The 19,519-nt window shown below is 43.2% G+C and overlaps 1 protein-coding gene across 1 annotated transcript; it reads left to right on the plus strand.

The window, feature by feature from the left end:
- Positions 1 to 617: 617 nt before the first annotated feature.
- On the plus strand, positions 618 to 4,032 carry LOC142908162 (uncharacterized). The gene is made up of 2 exons (XM_076058453.1): positions 618 to 1,612; positions 1,733 to 4,032. The coding sequence occupies exon 2, from the start codon at positions 2,521 to 2,523 to the stop codon at positions 3,499 to 3,501; it is 981 nt and encodes a 326-aa protein (XP_075914568.1). The 5' UTR covers positions 618 to 1,612; positions 1,733 to 2,520; the 3' UTR covers positions 3,502 to 4,032.
- The last annotated feature ends 15,487 nt before the right edge of the window (positions 4,033 to 19,519 follow it).

Raw genomic sequence — 19,519 nt, forward strand, 5'->3', positions numbered from 1 at the left:
CTCCTTCACACTCAGCTCCCTCCTTCACTCTCAGCTCCCTCCTTCACTCACAGTTCCTTCACACTCAGCTCCCTCCTTCGCACTCAGCTCCCTCCTTCACACTCAGCTCCTTCACACTCAGCTCCCTCCTTCACACTCAGTTCCCTCCTTCACACTCAGCTCCTTCACACTCAGCTCCCTCCTTCACGCTGAGCTCCTTCCTTCACACTCAGCTCCTTCACACTCAGCTCCCTCCTTCACGCTGATCTCCCGCCCCTCTCATCACCACAGTCCCCTCTCTTATTCCCTCCCCTCACCCCTGTCACCTCACCTCATCTCCAGCCACCCAATCACAGATCGCCACACCCCCCTGGGGCTGCCCCTCGTCATCGCCAGCCACCCAATCACAGAACCGTCGCGCCGCGGGGTTGCTCCAGGTCAAAGTAGGTGTCGGGGATCGAGGTCGCCGGTACGTCGTGTGGTCTCCGGAACCACCGGCAATCGGCGGCCGGTCCCCCGGTCCCTCCGTGGTGGTTCGCCGGTGACGGGGCGGCTGCGATGGAGACGCACGTTGATCCCGGACAATAAATCACGTTTACGATGCCCGGTTTTGTTGAGGACGTGGATTAATGTGTTTTTGTTTTACTTTTTTATTTACTCGTGATATTTCATGAATTATAGTCGGGTCAACTGCCCTGATTTAAACTAACCCTGAGATCTAAATGTCCCCCCCCCAAACCCAAAAGGAAAATATCATACCTGTTGAACTTTCTATAGCACTGTACGTAGCCAACTGTGCTAATCTGTGGGTCTCTTTGGTTCTGGGTATCTGTGGGTGTCTCTGTGGGTCCTGGCGTCTGGATGTCTGTGGGTCTCTGTGGGTCTGGGTATCTGTGGGTGTCTGTGGGTGTCTGTGGGTCTCTGTGGGTCTGGGTATCTGTGGGTCTCTGTGGGTCTGTGGGTCTGTGGGTCTGTGGGTGTCTGTGGGTGTCTGTGGGTGTCTGTGGGTGTCTGTGGGTCTGGGGGTCTGGGGGTCTGTGGATGTCTGTGGGTGTCTGTGGGTCTGGGTATCTGTGGGTGTCTCTATGGGTCTGGGTCTCTAGGTGTCTCTGTGGGTCTGGGTGTGTGTGGGTGTCTCTGTGGGTCTGGGTGTGTGTGGGTGTCTCTGTGGGTCTGGGTGTGTGTGGGTGTCTCTGTGGGTCTGGGTGTCTGTGAGTGTCTCGGTGTGTGTGGGTGTCTCTGTAGGTCTGGGTGTCTGTGGGTGTCTCTATGGGTCTGGGTGTCTGTGGGTGTCTCTGTAGGTGTGTGTGGGTGTCTCTATGGGTCTGGGTGTCTGTGGGTGTCTCTGTGGGTCTGGGTGTGTGTGGGTGTCTCTATGAGTCTGGGTGTCTGTGGGTATCTCTATGGGTGTGTGTGGGTGTCTCTCTGGGTCTGGGTGTGTGTGGATGTCTGTGGGTCTCTGTGGGTCTGGGTGTCTGTGGGTGTGTCTATGGGTCTGGCGGTCTCTGTGGGTGTCTCTGTGGGTCTGGCTGTCTCTGGGTCTCTATGGGTGTCTCTCTGGGTCTGGGTGTGTGTGGGTGTCTCTATGGGTCTGGGTGTCTGTGGGTGTCTCTGTGGGTCTGGGTGTCTGTGGGTGTCTCTGTGGGTGTGTGTGGGTGTCTCTATGGGTCTGGGTGTCTGTGGGTGTCTCTGTGGGTCTGGGTGTGTGTGGGTGTCTCTTTGGGTCTGGGTGTCTTTGTGGGTGTCTCTGTAGGTGTCTCTGTGGGTGTCTCTATGGGTCTGGGTGTCTGTGGGTGTCTTTGTGGGTCTGGGTGTCTGTGGGTGTCTCTGTGGGTGTCTCTGTAGGTGTCTCTGTGGGTGTCTCTATGGGTCTGGGTGTCTGTGGGTGTCTTTGTGGGTCTGGGTGTCTCTGTGGGTGTCTCTGGGTGTCTCTGTGGGTGTCTCTATGGGTCTCTCTGTGGGTCTCTCTGTGGGTGTCTCTGTGCGTGTCTCTGTGGGTCTGGGTGTGTGTGGGTGTCTCTATGGGTCTGGGTGTCTCTCTGGGTGTCTCTGTGGGTGTCTCTATGGGTCTGGGTGTCTGTGGGTGTCTCTGTGGGTCTGGGTGTGTGTGGTTGTCTCTATGAGTCTGGGTGTCTGTGGGTGTCTCTATGGGTGTGTGGGTGTCTCTCTGGGTCTGGGTGTGTGTGGATGTCTGTGGGTCTCTGTGGGTCTGGGTGTCTGTGGGTGTGTCTATGGGTCTGGCGGTCTCTGTGGGTGTCTCTGTGGGTCTGGCTGTCTCTGGGTCTCTATGGGTGTCTCTCTGGGACTGGGTGTGTGTGAGTGTCTCTGTGGGTGTGTGTGGGTGTCTCTCTGGGTCTGGGTGTGTGTGGGTGTCTCTGTGGGTCTGGTTGTCTGTGGGTGTCTCTGTGGGTCTGTGTGTGTGTGGGTGTCTCTGTGGGTCTGGTTGTCTGTGGGTGTCTCTGTGGGTCTGTGTGTCTGCAGGTGTCTTTGCGGGTGTCTCTGTGGGTGTCTCTGTGCGTGTCTCTGTGCGTGTCTCTGTGCATGTCTCTCTGGGTCTCTCTGTGGGTCTCTCTGTGCGTGTCTCTGTGGGTGTCTCTGTGCGTGTCTCTGTGGGTGTCTCTATGGGTCTGGGTGTCTGTGGGTGTCTCTGTGGGTGTGTGTGGGTGTCTCTATGGGTCTGGGTGTCTCTGCGGGTGTCTTTGCGGGTGTCTCTGTGGGTGTCTCTCTGGGTCTCTCTGTGGGTCTCTCTGTGCGTGTCTCTGTGGGTGTCTCTGTGGGTGTCTCTGTGCGTGTCTCTGTGCGTGTCTCTCTGGGTGTCTCTGTGGGTCTCTCTGTGGGTGTCTCTCTGGGTCTCTCTGTGCGTGTCTCTGTGCGTGTCTCTGTGCGTGTCTCTCTGGGTCTCCCTGTGGTCTCTCTGTGCGTGTCTCTGTGGGTGTGTGGCTATGTACATTGCCAAACCGTGCCGAACGGAAGCGCGCTTTTGAACATCCGCGACAAAAAAAAAGCGTCGACGTTCCGGTAAAATCCGCAACACAGGTTCCGCGGGCGAGACCGCGCAAATGCATCAACTGTGTTGTGCCGTCGTTAAAACCCCCCACCACCCGACGCAGCCGGTTAGTACCGGGGTTTTGCCACGTGAACAGATCGTGGCCAATTCGTCCCTGGTGCAGTCTCAACGGAGACGGGAGTCTTGTTAGGGGAGGCACCTCGCTTCTCCCAAGTCGTGTAGCCTTAGCCGGGACACGACCCTGTACCGTGTTACACCGGCGGCGTCGACCGAGACAGCCGTCCGTCGTGGGGAGAAAAGAAAAGAGCGTTCAGGGATTTTGCGGCGACGAGGCACGAATTCTGCGACCACCATTTTGTTCTGTTCCTTCACCTGATGAAGGCCACTTGTGTTGTGGTCGAAACGTCGTGAGAATTTTTATTGTGTTAATTTATTTTATCAATTTATTATTTTATTCTCATTCTACGTTACTTTACAACGCTGTCCTACCAGACAGTCTCGTCCCCTTCACCTGATGAAGGCCGCTTGTGTTGTGGCCGAAACGTCGTGAGAATTTTTATTGTGTTATTTTATTTTATCAATTTATTATTTTATTCTCATTCTACGTTACTTTACAGCGCTGTCCTACCAGACAGTCTCGTCCCCTTCACCTGATGAAGGCCGCTTGTGTTGTGGCCGAAACGTCGTGAGAATTTTTATTGTGTTATTTTATTTTATCAATTTATTATTTTATTCTCATTCTACGTTACTTTACAGCGCTGTCCTACCAGACAGTCTCGTCCCCTTCACCTGATGAAGGCCGCTTGTGTTGTGGCCGAAACGTCGTGAGAATTTTTATTGTGTTATTTTATTTTATCAATTTATTATTTTATTCTCATTCTACGTTACTTTACAACGCTGTCCTACCAGACAGTCTCGTCCCCTTCACCTGATGAAGGCCGCTTGTGTTGTGGCCGAAACGTCGTGAGAATTTTTATTGTGTTATTTTATTTTATCAATTTATTATTTTATTCTCATTCTACGTTACTTTACAACGCTGTCCTACCAGACAGTCTCGTCCCCTTCACCTGATGAAGGCCGCTTGTGTTGTGGTCGAAACGTCGTGAGAATTTTTATTGTGTTATTTTATTTTATCAATTTATTATTTTATTCTCATTCTACGTTACTTTACAGCGCTGTCCTACCAGACAGTCTCGTCCCCTTCACCTGATGAAGGCCGCTTGTGTTGTGGCCGAAACGTCGTGAGAATTTTTATTGTGTTATTTTATTTTATCAATTTATTATTTTATTCTCATTCTACGTGGTGGTGACTTTACCGAAAGAACCAAAGAAGATGAATCCTCGCAGTCACGAAAGCTTTAAATCGAAATTTAAGGCTACTTGTGTTGTGGCCGAAACGTCGTGAGAATTTTATTTTATTATGATTTATATTTCGATTTAAAGCTTTCGTGACTGCAAGGATTCATCTTCTTTGGTTCTTTCGGTAAGGTCACCACGTAGAATGAGAATAAAATAATAAAATAACACGATAAAATTCTCACGACGTTTCGTCCACAACACAAGTGGCCTTCTTCAGGTGAAAGGAACAAACCCGTCGGGACGACAGAGCTTCAATGAACGTTGTTAAGATTCGCAGCGACTTTTAAGCTGGTTGAGAGAAGTGAGGCACCTTGACAAAGGGGGTTTACATATCAAATAGCTGAGGGATTAGCATTGAAATAGCTGAGTGATTATCTTGTGACTGGTCACATAAATAGCTACGTTAAAGTCAAAACCTACACATCCACAGAGGCACCTAATACAAATCAAACAGGAGAATTTAGCATTGAAATAGCTGAATGATTAGCTTGTGACTGGTCACAGAAATAGCTATGTTAAAGTCAAAGCCTGCACATCCACAGAGGCACCTAGTACAAATCAAACAGGAGAATTTAGCATTGAAATAACTGAGGGATTAGCTTGTGACTGGTCACAGAAATAGCTACGTTAAAGTCAAAGCCTGCACATCCACAAAGGCACCTTGTACAAATCAAACAAGAGAATTTAGCATTGAAATAATTGAGGGATTAGATTGTGACTGGTCACAGAAATAGCTACGTTAAAGTCAAAGCCTACACATCCACAGAGGCACCTAGTAAAAATCAAACAGGAGAATTTAGCATTGAAATAACTGAGGGATTAGCTTGTGACTGGTCACAGAAATAGCTACGTTAAAGTCAAAGCCTGCACATCCACAGAGGCACCTGGTACAAATCAAACAGGAGAATTTAGCATTGAAATAACTGAGTGATCAGCTTGTGACTGGTCACAGAAATAGCTATGTTAAAGTCAAAGCCTGCACATCCACAAAGGCACCTTGTACAAATGAAACAGGAGAATTTAGCATTGAAATAACTGAGAGATTAGATTGTGACTGGTCACAGAAATAGCTACGTTAAAGTCAAAGCCTACACATCCACAGAGGCACCTAGTACAAATCAAACAGGAGAATTTAGCATTGAAATAACTGGGGGATTAGCTTGTGACTGGTCACAGAAATAGCTATGTTAAAGTCAAAGCCTGCACATCCACAGAGGCACCTAGTACAAATCAAACGGGAGAATTTAGCATTGAAATAACTGAGGGATTAGCTTGTGACTGGTCACAGAAATAGCTACGTTAAAGTCAAAGCCTGCACATCCACAAAGGCACTTTGTACAAATCAAACAGGAGAATTTAGCATTTAAATAACTGAGGGATTAGATTGTGACTGGTCACAGAAATAGCTACGTTAAAGTCAAAGCCTACACATCCACAGAGGCACCTAGTACAAATCAAACAGGAGAATTTAGCATTGAAATAACTGAGGGATTAGCTTGTGACTGGTCACAGAAATAGCTACGTTAAAGTCAAAGCCTGCACATCCACAGAGGCACCTAGTACAAATCAAACAGGATAATTTAGCATTGAAATAACTGAGGGATTAGCTTGTGACTGGTCACAGATATAGCTATGTTAAAGTCAAAGCCTACACATCCACAGAGGCACCTAGTACAAATCAAACAGGAGAATTTAGCATTGAAATAACTGAGGGATTAGCTTGTGACTGGTCACAGATATAGCTACGTTAAAGTCAAAGCCTACACATCCACAGAGGCACCTAGTACAAATCAAACAGGAGAATTTAGCATTGAAATAACTGAGGGATTAGCTTGTGAATGGTCAGATAAATAGCTACGTTAAAGTCAAAGGCTACACATCCACAGAGGCACCTAATACAAATCAAACAGGAGAATTTAGCATTGAAATAACTGAGGGATTAGCTTGTGACTGGTCACATAAATAGCTACGTTAAAGTCAAAGCCTACACATCCACAGAGGCACCTAATACAAATCAAACAGGAGAATTTAGCATTGAAATAGCTGAGTGATTAGCTTGTGACTGGTCACAGAAATAGCTACGTTAAAGTCAAAGCCTGCACATCCACAGAGGCACCTATTACAAATCAAACAGGAGAATTTAGCATTGAAATAACTGAGGGATTAGCTTGTGACTGGTCACAGAAATAGCTACGTTAAAGTCAAAGCCTACACATCCACAGAGGCACCTAGTACAAATCAAACAGGAGAATTTAGCATTGAAATAACTGGGGGATTAGCTTGTGACTGGTCACAGAAATAGCTATGTTAAAGTCAAAGCCTGCAAATCCACAGAGGCACCTAGTACAAATCAAACAGGAGAATTTAGCATTGAAATAACTGAGGGATTAGCTTGTGACTGGTCACAGAAATAGCTACGTTAAAGTCAAAGCCTGCACATCCACAAAGGCACCTTGTACAAATCAAACAGGAGAATTTAGCATTGAAATAACTGAGGGATTAGATTGTGACTGGTCACAGAAATAGCTACGTTAAAGTCAAAGCCTACACATCCACAGAGGCACCTAGTACAAATCAAACAGGAGAATTTAGCATTGAAATAACTGAGGGATTAGCTTGTGACTGGTCACAGAAATAGCTACGTTAAAGTCAAAGCCTGCACATCCACAGAGGCACCTAGTACAAATCAAACAGGAGAATTTAGCATTGAAATAACTGAGGGATTAGCTTGTGACTGGTCACAGAAATAGCTACGTTAAAGTCAAAGCCTACACATCCACAGAGGCACCTAGTACAAATCAAACAGGAGAATTTAGCATTGAAATAACTGAAGGATTAGCTTGTGACTGGTCACAGATATAGCTACATTAAAGTCAAAGCCTACACATCCACAGAGGCACCTAATACAAATCAAACAGGAGAATTTAGCATTGAAATAACTGAGGGATTAGCTTGTGAATGGTCAGATAAATAGCTACGTTAAAGTCAAAGCCTACACATCCACAGAGGCACCTAATACAAATCAAACAGGAGAATTTAGCATTGAAATAACTGAGGGATTAGCTTGTGACTGGTCACATAAATAGCTACGTTAAAGTCAAAGCCTACACATCCACAGAGGCACCTAATACAAATCAAACAGGAGAATTTAGTATTGAAATAGCTGAGTGATTAGCTTGTGACTGGTCACAGAAATAGCTACGTTAAAGTCAAAGCCTGCACATCCACAGAGGCACCTAGTACAAATCAAACAGGAGAATTTAGCATTGAAATAACTGAGGGATTAGCTTGTGACTGGTCACATAAATAGCTACGTTAAAGTCAAAGCCTACACATCCACAGAGGCACCTAATACAAATCAAACAGGAGAATTTAGCATTGAAATAACTGAGGGATTAGCTTGTGACTGGTCACAGAAATAGCTACGTTAAAGTCAAAGCCTACACATCCACAGAGGCACCTAGTACAAATCAAACAGGAGAATTTAGCCTTGAAATAACTGAGGGATTAGCTTGTGACTGGTCACAGAAATAGCTACGTTGAAGTCAAAGCCTGCACATCCACAGAGGCACCTAGTACAAATCAAAGAGGAGAATTTAGCATTGAAATAACTGAGGGATTAGCTTGTGACTGGTCACAGAAATAGCTACGTTAAAGTCAAAGCCTACACATCCACAGAGGCACCTAGTACAAATCAAACAGGATAATTTAGCATTGAAATAACTGAGGGATTAGCTTGTGACTGGTCACAGAAATAGCTACGTTAAAGTCAAAGCCTGCACATCCACAGAGGCACCTAGTACAAATCAAACAGGAGAATTTAGCATTGAAATAACTGAGGGATTAGCTTGTGACTGGTCACAGAAATAGCTACGTTAAAGTCAAAGCCTACACATCCACAGAGGCACCTAGTACAAATCAAACAGGAGAATTTAGCATTGAAATAACTGAAGGATTAGCTTGTGACTGGTCACAGATATAGCTACGTTAAAGTCAAAGCCTGCACATCCACAGAGGCACCTAGTACAAATCAAACAGGAGAATTTAGCATTGAAATAACTGAGGGATTAGCTTGTGACTGGTCACATAAATAGCTACGTTAAAGTCAAAGCCTACACATCCACAGAGGCACCTAATACAAATCAAACAGGAGAATTTAGCATTGAAATAACTGAGTGATTAGCTTGTGACTGGTCACAGAAATAGCTACGTTAAAGTCAAAGCCTGCACATCCACAGAGGCACCTAGTACAAATCAAACAGGAGAATTTAGCATTGAAATAACTGAGGGATTAGCTTGTGACTGGTCACATAAATAGCTACGTTAAAGTCAAAGCCTACACATCCACAGAGGCACCTAATACAAATCAAACAGGAGAATTTAGCATTGAAATAACTGAGGGATTAGCTTGTGACTGGTCACAGAAATAGCTACGTTAAAGTCAAAGCCTACACATCCACAGAGGCACCTAGTACAAATCAAACAGGAGAATTTAGCATTGAAATAACTGAGGGATTAGCTTGTGACTGGTCACAGAAATAGCTACGTTGAAGTCAAAGCCTGCACATCCACAGAGGCACCTAGTACAAATCAAAGAGGAGAATTTAGCATTGAAATAACTGAGGGATTAGCTTGTGACTGGTCACAGAAATAGCTACGTTAAAGTCAAAGCCTACACATCCACAGAGGCACCTAGTACAAATCAAACAGGATAATTTAGCATTGAAATAACTGAGGGATTAGCTTGTGACTGGTCACAGAAATAGCTACGTTAAAGTCAAAGCCTACACATCCACAGAGGCACCTAGTACAAATCAAACCGGAGAAATAGCATTGAAATAACTGAGGGATTAGCTTGTGACTGGTCACAGAAATAGCTACGTTAAAGTCAAAGCCTACACATCCACAGAGGCATCTAGTACAAATCAAACAGGAGAATTTAGCATTGAAATAACTGAGGGATTAGCTTGTGACTGGTCACAGAAATAGCTACGTTAAAGTCAAAGCCTATACATCCACAGAGGCACCTGGTACAAATCAAACAGGAGAATTTAGCATTGAAATAGCTGAGTGATTAGCTTGTGACTGGTCACAGAAATAGCTACGTTAAAGTCAAAGCCTGCACATCCACAGAGGCACCTAGTACAAATCAAACAGGAGAATTTAGCATTGAAATAACTGAGGGATTAGCTTGTGACTGGTCACATAAATAGCTACGTTAAAGTCAAAGCCTACACATCCACAGAGGCACCTAATTCAAATCAAACAGGAGAATTTAGCATTGAAATAACTGAGGGATTTGCTTGTGACTGGTCACAGAAATAGCTACGTTAAAGTCAAAGCCTACACATCCACAGAGGCACCTAGTACAAATCAAACAGGAGAATTTAGCCTTGAAATAACTGAGGGATTAGCTTGTGACTGGTCACAGAAATAGCTACGTTGAAGTCAAAGCCTGCACATCCACAGAGGCACCTAGTACAAATCAAAGAGGAGAATTTAGCATTGAAATAACTGAGGGATTAGCTTGTGACTGGTCACAGAAATAGCTACGTTAAAGTCAAAGCCTACACATCCACAGAGGCACCTAGTACAAATCAAACAGGATAATTTAGCATTGAAATAACTGAGGGATTAGCTTGCGTCTGGTCACAGAAATAGCTATGTTAAAGTCAAAGCCTACACATCCACAGAGGCACCTGGTACAAATCAAACAGGAGAATTTAGCATTGAAATAACTGAGGGATTAGCTTGTGACTGGTCACATAAATAGCTACGTTAAAGTCAAAGCCTACACATCCACAGAGGCACCTAATACAAATCAAACAGGAGAATTTAGCATTGAAATAACTGAGGGATTAGCTTGTGACTGGTCACAGAAAAAGCTACGTTAAAGTCAAAGCCTACACATCCACAGAGGCACCTAGTACAAATCAAACAGGAGAATTTAGCCTTGAAATAACTGAGGGATTAGCTTGTGACTGGTCACAGAAATAGCTACGTTGAAGTCAAAGCCTGCACATCCACAGAGGCACCTAGTACAAATCAAAGAGGAGAATTTAGCATTGAAATAACTGAGGGATTAGCTTGTGACTGGTCACAGAAATAGCTACGTTAAAGTCAAAGCCTACACATCCACAGAGGCACCTAGTACAAATCAAACAGGATAATTTAGCATTGAAATAACTGAGGGATTAGCTTGTGACTGGTCACAGAAATAGCTACGTTAAAGTCAAAGCCTACACATCCACAGAGGCACCTAGTACAAATCAAACCGGAGAAATAGCATTGAAATAACTGAGGGATTAGCTTGTGACTGGTCACAGAAATAGCTACGTTAAAGTCAAAGCCTACACATCCACAGAGGCATCTAGTACAAATCAAACAGGAGAATTTAGCATTGAAATAACTGAGGGATTAGCTTGTGACTGGTCACAGAAATAGCTACGTTAAAGTCAAAGCCTATACATCCACAGAGGCACCTGGTACAAATCAAACAGGAGAATTTAGCATTGAAATAGCTGAGTGATTAGCTTGTGACTGGTCACAGAAATAGCTACGTTAAAGTCAAAGCCTGCACATCCACAGAGGCACCTAGTACAAATCAAACAGGAGAATTTAGCATTGAAATAACTGAGGGATTAGCTTGTGACTGGTCACATAAATAGCTACGTTAAAGTCAAAGCCTACACATCCACAGAGGCACCTAATTCAAATCAAACAGGAGAATTTAGCATTGAAATAACTGAGGGATTTGCTTGTGACTGGTCACAGAAATAGCTACGTTAAAGTCAAAGCCTACACATCCACAGAGGCACCTAGTACAAATCAAACAGGAGAATTTAGCCTTGAAATAACTGAGGGATTAGCTTGTGACTGGTCACAGAAATAGCTACGTTGAAGTCAAAGCCTGCACATCCACAGAGGCACCTAGTACAAATCAAAGAGGAGAATTTAGCATTGAAATAACTGAGGGATTAGCTTGTGACTGGTCACAGAAATAGCTACGTTAAAGTCAAAGCCTACACATCCACAGAGGCACCTAGTACAAATCAAACAGGATAATTTAGCATTGAAATAACTGAGGGATTAGCTTGCGTCTGGTCACAGAAATAGCTATGTTAAAGTCAAAGCCTACACATCCACAGAGGCACCTGGTACAAATCAAACAGGAGAATTTAGCATTGAAATAACTGAGTGATTAGCTTGTGACTGGTCACAGAAATAGCTATGTTAAAGTCAAAGCCTGCACATCCACAAAGGCACCTTGTACAAATCAAACAGGATAATTTAGCATTGAAATAACTGAGAGATTAGATTGTGACTGGTCACAGAAATAGCTACGTTAAAGTCAAAGCCTACACATCCACAGAGGCACCTAGTACAAATCAAACAGGAGAATTTAGCATTGAAATAACTGAGGGATTAGCTTGTGACTGGTCACAGAAATAACTACTTTAAAGTCAAAGCCTACACATCCACAGAGGCACCTGGTACAAATCAAACAGGAGAATTTAGCATTGAAATAACTGGGGGATTAGCTTGTGACTGGTCACAGAAATAGCTATGTTAAAGTCAAAGCCTGCACATCCACAGAGGCACCTAGTACAAATCAAACAGGAGAATTTAGCATTGAAATAACTGAGGGATTAGCTTGTGACTGGTCACAGAAATAGCTACGTTAAAGTCAAAGCCTGCACATCCACAAAGGCACCTTGTACAAATCAAACAGGAGAATTTAGCATTGAAATAACTGAGGGATTAGATTGTGACTGGTCACAGAAATAGCTACGTTAAAGTCAAAGCCTACACATCCACAGAGGCACCTAGTACAAATCAAACAGGAGAATTTAGCATTGAAATAACTGAGGGATTAGCTTGTGACTGGTCACAGAAATAGCTACGTTAAAGTCAAAGCCTGCACATCCACAGAGGCACCTAGTACAAATCAAACAGGAGAATTTAGCATTGAAATAACTGAGGGATTAGCTTGTGACTGGTCACAGATAAAGCTATGTTAAAGTCAAAGCCTACACATCCACAGAGGCACCTAGTACAAATCAAACAGGAGAATTTAGCATTGAAATAACTGAGGGATTAGCTTGTGACTGGTCACAGATATAGCTACGTTAAAGTCAAAGCCTACACATCCACAGAGGCACCTAGTACAAATCAAACAGGAAAATTTAGCATTGAAATAACTGAGGGATTAGCTTGTGAATGGTCAGATAAATAGCTACGTTAAAGTCAAAGGCTACACATCCACAGAGGCACCTAATACAAATCAAACAGGATAATTTAGCATTGAAATAACTGAGGGATTAGCTTGTGACTGGTCACAGAAATAGCTACGTTAAAGTCAAAGCCTACACATCCACAGAGGCACCTAATACAAATCAAACAGGAGAATTTAGCATTGAAATAGCTGAGTGATTAGCTTGTGACTGGTCACAGAAATAGCTTCGTTAAAGTCAAAGCCTGCACATCCACAGAGGCACGTAGTACGAATGAAACAGGAGAATTTAGCATTGAAATAACTGAGGGATTAGCTTGTGACTGGTCACATAAATAGCTACGTTAAAGTCAAAGCCTACACATCCACAGAGGCACCTAATACAAATCAAACAGGAGAATTTAGCATTGAAATAACTGAGGGATTAGCTTGTGACTGGTCACAGAAATAGCTACGTTAAAGTCAAAGCCTACACATCCACAGAGGCACCTAGTACAAATCAAACAGGAGAATTTAGCATTGAAATAACTGAGGGATTAGCTTGTGACTGGTCACAGAAATAGCTACGTTGAAGTCAAAGCCTGCACATCCACAGAGGCACCTAGTACAAATCAAACAGGAGAATTTAGCATTGAATTAACTGAGGGATTAGCTTGTGACTGGTCACAGAAATAGCTACGTTAAAGTCAAAGCCTACACATCCACAGAGGCACCTAGTACAAATCAAACAGGATAATTTAGCATTGAAATAACTGAGGGATTAGCTTGTGACTGGTCACAGAAATAGCTACGTTAAAGTCAAAGCCTACACATCCACAGAGGCACCTAGTACAAATCAAACCGGAGAATTTAGCATTGAAATAACTGAGGGATTAGCTTGTGACTGGTCACAGAAATAGCTACGTTAAAGTCAAAGCCTACACATCCACAGAGGCACCTAGTACAAATCAAACAGGAGAATTTAGCATTGAAATAACTGAGGGATTAGCTTGTGACTGGTCACAGATATAGCTACGTTAAAGTCAAAGCCTACACATCCACAGACGCACCTAGTACAAATCAAACTGGAGAATTTAGCATTGAAATAACTGAGGGATTAGCTTGTGACTGGTCACAGAAATAGCTACGTTAAAGTCAAAGCCTACACATCCACAGAGGCACCTGGAACAAATCAAACAGGAGAATTTAGCATTGAAATAACTGAGGGATTAGCTTGTGAATGGTCACAGAAATAGCTACGTTAAAGTCAAAGCCTACACATCCACAGAGGCACTTAGTACAAATCAAACTGGAGAATTTAGCATTGAAATAACTGAGTGATTAGCTTGTGACTGGTCACAGAAATAGCTATGTTAAAGTCAAAGCCTGCACATCCACAAAGGCACCTTGTACAAATCAAACAGGAGAATTTAGCATTGAAATAACTGAGGGATTAGATTGTGACTGGTCACAGAAATAGCTACGTTAAAGTCAAAGCCTACACATCCACAGAGGCACCTAGTACAAATCAAACAGGAGAATTTAGCATTGAAATAACTGAGGGATTAGCTTGTGACTGGTCACAGAAATAGCTACGTTAAAGTCAAAGCCTACACATCCACAGAGGCACCTAGTACAAATCAAAAAGGAGAATTTAGCATTGAAATAACTGGGGGATTAGCTTGTGACTGGTCACAGAAATAGCTATGTTAAAGTCAAAGCCTGCACATCCACAGAGGCACCTAGTACAAATCAAACAGGAGAATTTAGCATTGAAATAACTGAGGGATTAGCTTGTGACTGGTCACAGAAATAGCTACGTTAAAGTCAAAGCCTGCACATCCACAAAGGCACCTTGTACAAATCAAACAGGAGAATTTAGCATTGAAATAACTGAGGGATTAGATTGTGACTGGTCACAGAAATAGCTACGTTAAAGTCAAAGCCTACACATCCACAGAGGCACCTAGTACAAATCAAACAGGAGAATTTAGCATTCAAATAACTGAGGGATTAGCTTGTGACTGGTCACAGAAATAGCTACGTTAAAGTCAAAGCCTGCACATCCACAGAGGCACCTAGTACAAATCAAACAGGAGAATTTAGCATTGAAATAACTGAGGGATTAGCTTGTGACTGGTCACAGAAATAGCTACGTTAAAGTCAAAGCCTACACATCCACAGAGGCACCTAGTACAAATCAAACAGGAGAATTTAGCATTGAAATAACTGAGGGATTAGCTTGTGACTGGTCACACATATAGCTATGTTAAAGTCAAAGCCTACACATCCACAGAGGCACCTAGTACAAATCAAACAGGAGAATTTAGCATTGAAATAACTGAGGGATTAGCTTGTGACTGGTCACAGATATAGCTACGTTAAAGTCAAAGCCTACACATCCACAGAGGCACCTAGTACAAATCAAACAGGATAATGTAGCATTGAAATAACTGAGGGATTAGCTTGTGACTGGTCACAGAAATAGCTACGTTAAAGTCAAAGCCTACACATCCACAGAGGCACCTCGTACAAATCAAACAGAAGAATTTAGCATTGAAATAACTGAGGGATTAGCTTGTGAATGGTCACAGAAATAGCTACGTTAAAGTCAAAGCCTGCACATCCACAAAGGCACCTTCTACAAATCAAACAGGAGAATTTAGCATTGAAATGACTGAGGGATTAGCTTGTGACTGGTCACAGAAATAGCTACGTTAAAGTCAAAGCCTACACATCCACAGAGGCACCTAGTACAAATCAAACAGGAGAATTTAGCATTGAAATAACTGAGGGATTAGCTTGTGACTGGTCACAGAAATAGCTACGTTAAAGTCAAAGCCTGCACATCCGCAGAGGCACCTAGTACAAATCAAACAGGATAATTTAGCATTGTAATAACTGAGGGATTAGCTTGTGATTTGTCACAGAAATAGCTACGTTAAAGTCAAAGCCTACACATCCACAGAGGCACCTAGTACAAATCAAACAGGAGAATTTAGCATTGAAATAACTGAGGGATTAGCTTGTGACTGGTCACAGAAATAGCTACGTTAAAGTCAAAACCTACACATCCACAGAGGCACCTAGTACGAATAAAACAGGAGAATTTAGCATTGAAATAACTGAGGGATTAGCTTGTGACTGTCACAGAAATAGCTACGTTAAAGTCAAAGCCTGCACATCCACAGAGGCACCTCGTACAAATCAAACATGAGAATTTAGCATTGAAATAACTGAGTGATTAGCTTGTGACTGGTCACAGAAATAGCTACGTTAAAGTCAAAGCCTGCACATCCACAGAGGCACCTCGTACAAATCAAACAGGAGAATTTAGCATTGAAATAACTAAGTGATTAGCTTGTGACTGGTCACAGAAATAGCTACGTTAAAGTCAAAGCCTACACATCCACAAAGGCACCTAGTACAAATCAAACCGGAGAATTTAGCATTGAAATAACTGAGGGATTAGCTTGTGACTGGTCACAGAAATAGCTACGTTAAAGTCAAAGCCTACACATCCACAGAGGCACCTAGTACAAATCAAACAGGAGAATTTAGCATTGAAATAACTGAGGGATTAGCTTGTGACTGGTCACACATATAGCTATGTTAAAGTCAAAGCCTACACATCCACAGAGGCACCTAGTACAAATCAAACAGGAGAATTTAGCATTGAAATAACTGAGGGATTAGCTTGTGACTGGTCACAGAAATAGCTACGTTAAAGTCAAAGCCTACACATCCACAGAGGCACCTCGTACAAATCAAACAGAAGAATTTAGCATTGAAATAACTGAGGGATTAGCTTGTGAATGGTCACAGAAATAGCTACGTTAAAGTCAAAGCCTGCACATCCACAAAGGCACCTTCTACAAATCAAACAGGATAATTTAGCATTGAAATAACTGAGGGATTAGCTTGTGACTGGTCACAGAAATAGCTACGTTAAAGTCAAAGCCTACACATCCACAGAGGCACCTAGTACAAATCAAACAGGAGAATTTAGCATTGAAATAACTGAGGGATTAGCTTGTGACTGGTCACAGAAATAGCTACGTTAAAGTCAAAGCCTGCACATCCACAGAGGCACCTAGTACAAATCAAACAGGATAATTTAGCATTGAAATAACTGAGGGATTAGCTTGTGATTTGTCACAGAAATAGCTACGTTAAAGTCAAAGCCTACACATCCACAGAGGCACCTAGTACAAATCAAACAGGAGAATTTAGCATTGAAATAACTGAGGGATTAGCTTGTGACTGGTCACAGAAATAGCTACGTTAAAGTCAAAACCTACACATCCACAGAGGCACCTAGTACAAATCAAACAGGAGAATTTAGCATTGAAATAACTGAGGGATTAGCTTGTGACTGTCACAGAAATAGCTACGTTAAAGTCAAAGCCTGCACATCCACAGAGGCACCTCGTACAAATCAAACAGGAGAATTTAGCATTGAAATAACTGAGTGATTAAATTGTGACTGGTCACAGAAATAGCTACGTTAAAGTCAAAGCCTGCACATCCACAGAGGCACCTCGTACAAATCAAACAGGAGAATTTAGCATTGAAATAACTAAGTGATTAGCTTGTGACTGGTCACAGAAATAGCTACGTTAAAGTCAAAGCCTACACATCCACAGAGGCACCTAGTACAAATCAAACAGGAGAATTTAGCATTGAAATAACTGAGGGATTAGCTTGTTTGTAATTGACAGGTAGAGTGGGTTTATAATGGACAGGTGGGGTGGGTTTATAATGGACAGGTAGGGTGGGTTTATAATGGACAGGTAGAGTGGTTTATAATGGACAGGTAGAGTGGGTTTATAATGGACAGGTAGGGTGGGTTTATAATGGACAGGTAAGGTGGGTTTATAATGGACAGGTAGGGTGGGTTTATAATGGACAGGTAGGGTGGGTTTATAATGGACAGGTAGGGTGGGTTTATAATGGACAGGTAGGGTGCGTTTATAATGGACAGGTAGGGTGGGTTTATAATGGACAGGTAGGGTGGGTTTATAATTGACAGGTAGGGTGGGTTTATAATGGACAGGTAGGGTGGGTTTAAAATGGACAGGTAGGGTGGGTTTATAATGGACAGGTAGAGTGTGTTTATAAGGGACAGGTAGAGTGGGTTTATATGGACAGGTAGGGTGGGTTTATAATGGACAGGTAGGGAGGGTTCATAATGGACAGGTAGGGTGGGTTTATAATGGACAGGTAGGGTGGTTTTATAATGGACAGGTAGGGTGGGTTTATAATGGAGAGGTAGAGTGTGTTTATAAGGGACAGGTAGAGTGGGTTTATAATGGACAGGTAGGGTGGGTTTATAATGGACAGGTAGAGTGGGTTTATAATGGACAGGTTTGATGGGTTTATAATGGACAGGTATGGTGGGTTTATGATGAACAGGTATGGTGGGTTTATAATGGACAGGTATGGTGGGTTTATAATGGACAGGTAGGGTGGGTTTATAATGGACAGGTAGAGTGGGTTTATAATGGACAGGTAGGGTCGGTTTATAATGGACATTTAGGGTGGGTTTATAATGGACAGGTAGGGTGGGTTTATAATGGACAGGTAGGGTGGTTTTATAATGGGCAGGTAGGGTGGGTTTATAATGGACAGGTAGGGTGGGTTTATAATGGACAGGTAGGGTGGGTTTATAATGGACAGGTAGGGTGGGTTTATAATGGACAGTTAGGGTGGGTTTATAATGGACAGGTAGGGTGGGTTTATAATGGACAGGTAGGGTGGGTTTATAATGGACAGGTAGGGTGGGTTTATAATGGGAAGGTAGGGTGGGTTTTTAATGGGCAGGTAGGGTGCGTTTGTAATGGACAGGTAGGGTGGGTTTATAATGGACAGGTAGGGTGGGTTTATAATGGACAGGTAGAGTGGGTTTATAATGGACAGGTAGAGTGGTTTATAATGGACAGGTAGGGTGGGTTTATAATGGACAGGTAGGGTGGGTTTATAATGGGCAGGTAGGGTGGGTTTATAATGGACAGGTGGGGTGGGTTTATAATGGACAGGTAGAGTGGGTTTATAATGGACAGGTAGATTGGTTTGTAATGGACAGGTAGGGTGGGTTTATAAGACATTTAGGGTTGGTTTATAATGGGCAGGTAGATTGGTTTGTAATGGACAGGTAGGGTGGGGTTATAATGAACAGATAGGGTGGGTTTATAATGGACACGTAGAGTGGGTTTATAATGGACAGGTAGGGTGGGTTTATAATGGACAGGTAGGGTGGGTTTATAATGGGCAGGTAGGGTGGGTTTATAATGGACAGATATGGTGGGTGTATAATGGACAGGTAGAGTGGGTTTATAATGGACAGGTATGGTGGGTTTATAATGGACAGGTAGGGTGGCTTTATAATGGACAGGTAGGGTGGGTTTATAATGGACAGGTAGGGTGGGTTTAAATGTACAGGTAGAGTGGGTTTATGATGTACAGGTATGGTGAGTTTATAATGGACAGGTAGGGTGGGTTTATAATGGACAGGTAAGGTGGGTTTATAATGGACAGGTAGGGTGGGTTTATAATGGACAGGTAGGGTGGGTTTATAATGGACAGGTAGGGTGGGTTTATAATGGAAAGGTAGGGTGCGTTTATAATGGACAGGTAGGGTGGGTTTATAATGGACAGGTAGGGTGGGTTTATAATTGACAGGTAGGGTGGGTTTATAATGGACAGGTAGGGTGGGTTTAAAATGGACAGGTAGGGTGGGTTTATAATGGACAGGTAGAGTGTGTTTATAAGGGACAGGTAGAGTGGGTTTATATGGACAGGTAGGGTGGGTTTATAATGGACAGGTAGGGAGGGTTCATAATGGACAGGTAGGGTGGGTTTATAATGGACAGGTAGGGTGGTTTTATAATGGACAGGTAGGGTGGGTTTATAATGGAGAGGTAGAGTGTGTTTATAAGGGACAGGTAGAGTGGGTTTATAAT

Source organism: Petromyzon marinus, assembly GCF_048934315.1.
Source record: "Petromyzon marinus isolate PM22_M1 ecotype Great Lakes invasive population chromosome 75 unlocalized genomic scaffold, UKy_Petmar_22M1.pri1.0 chr75_unloc.2, whole genome shotgun sequence".
Taxonomy (NCBI): domain Eukaryota; kingdom Metazoa; phylum Chordata; class Hyperoartia; order Petromyzontiformes; family Petromyzontidae; genus Petromyzon; species Petromyzon marinus.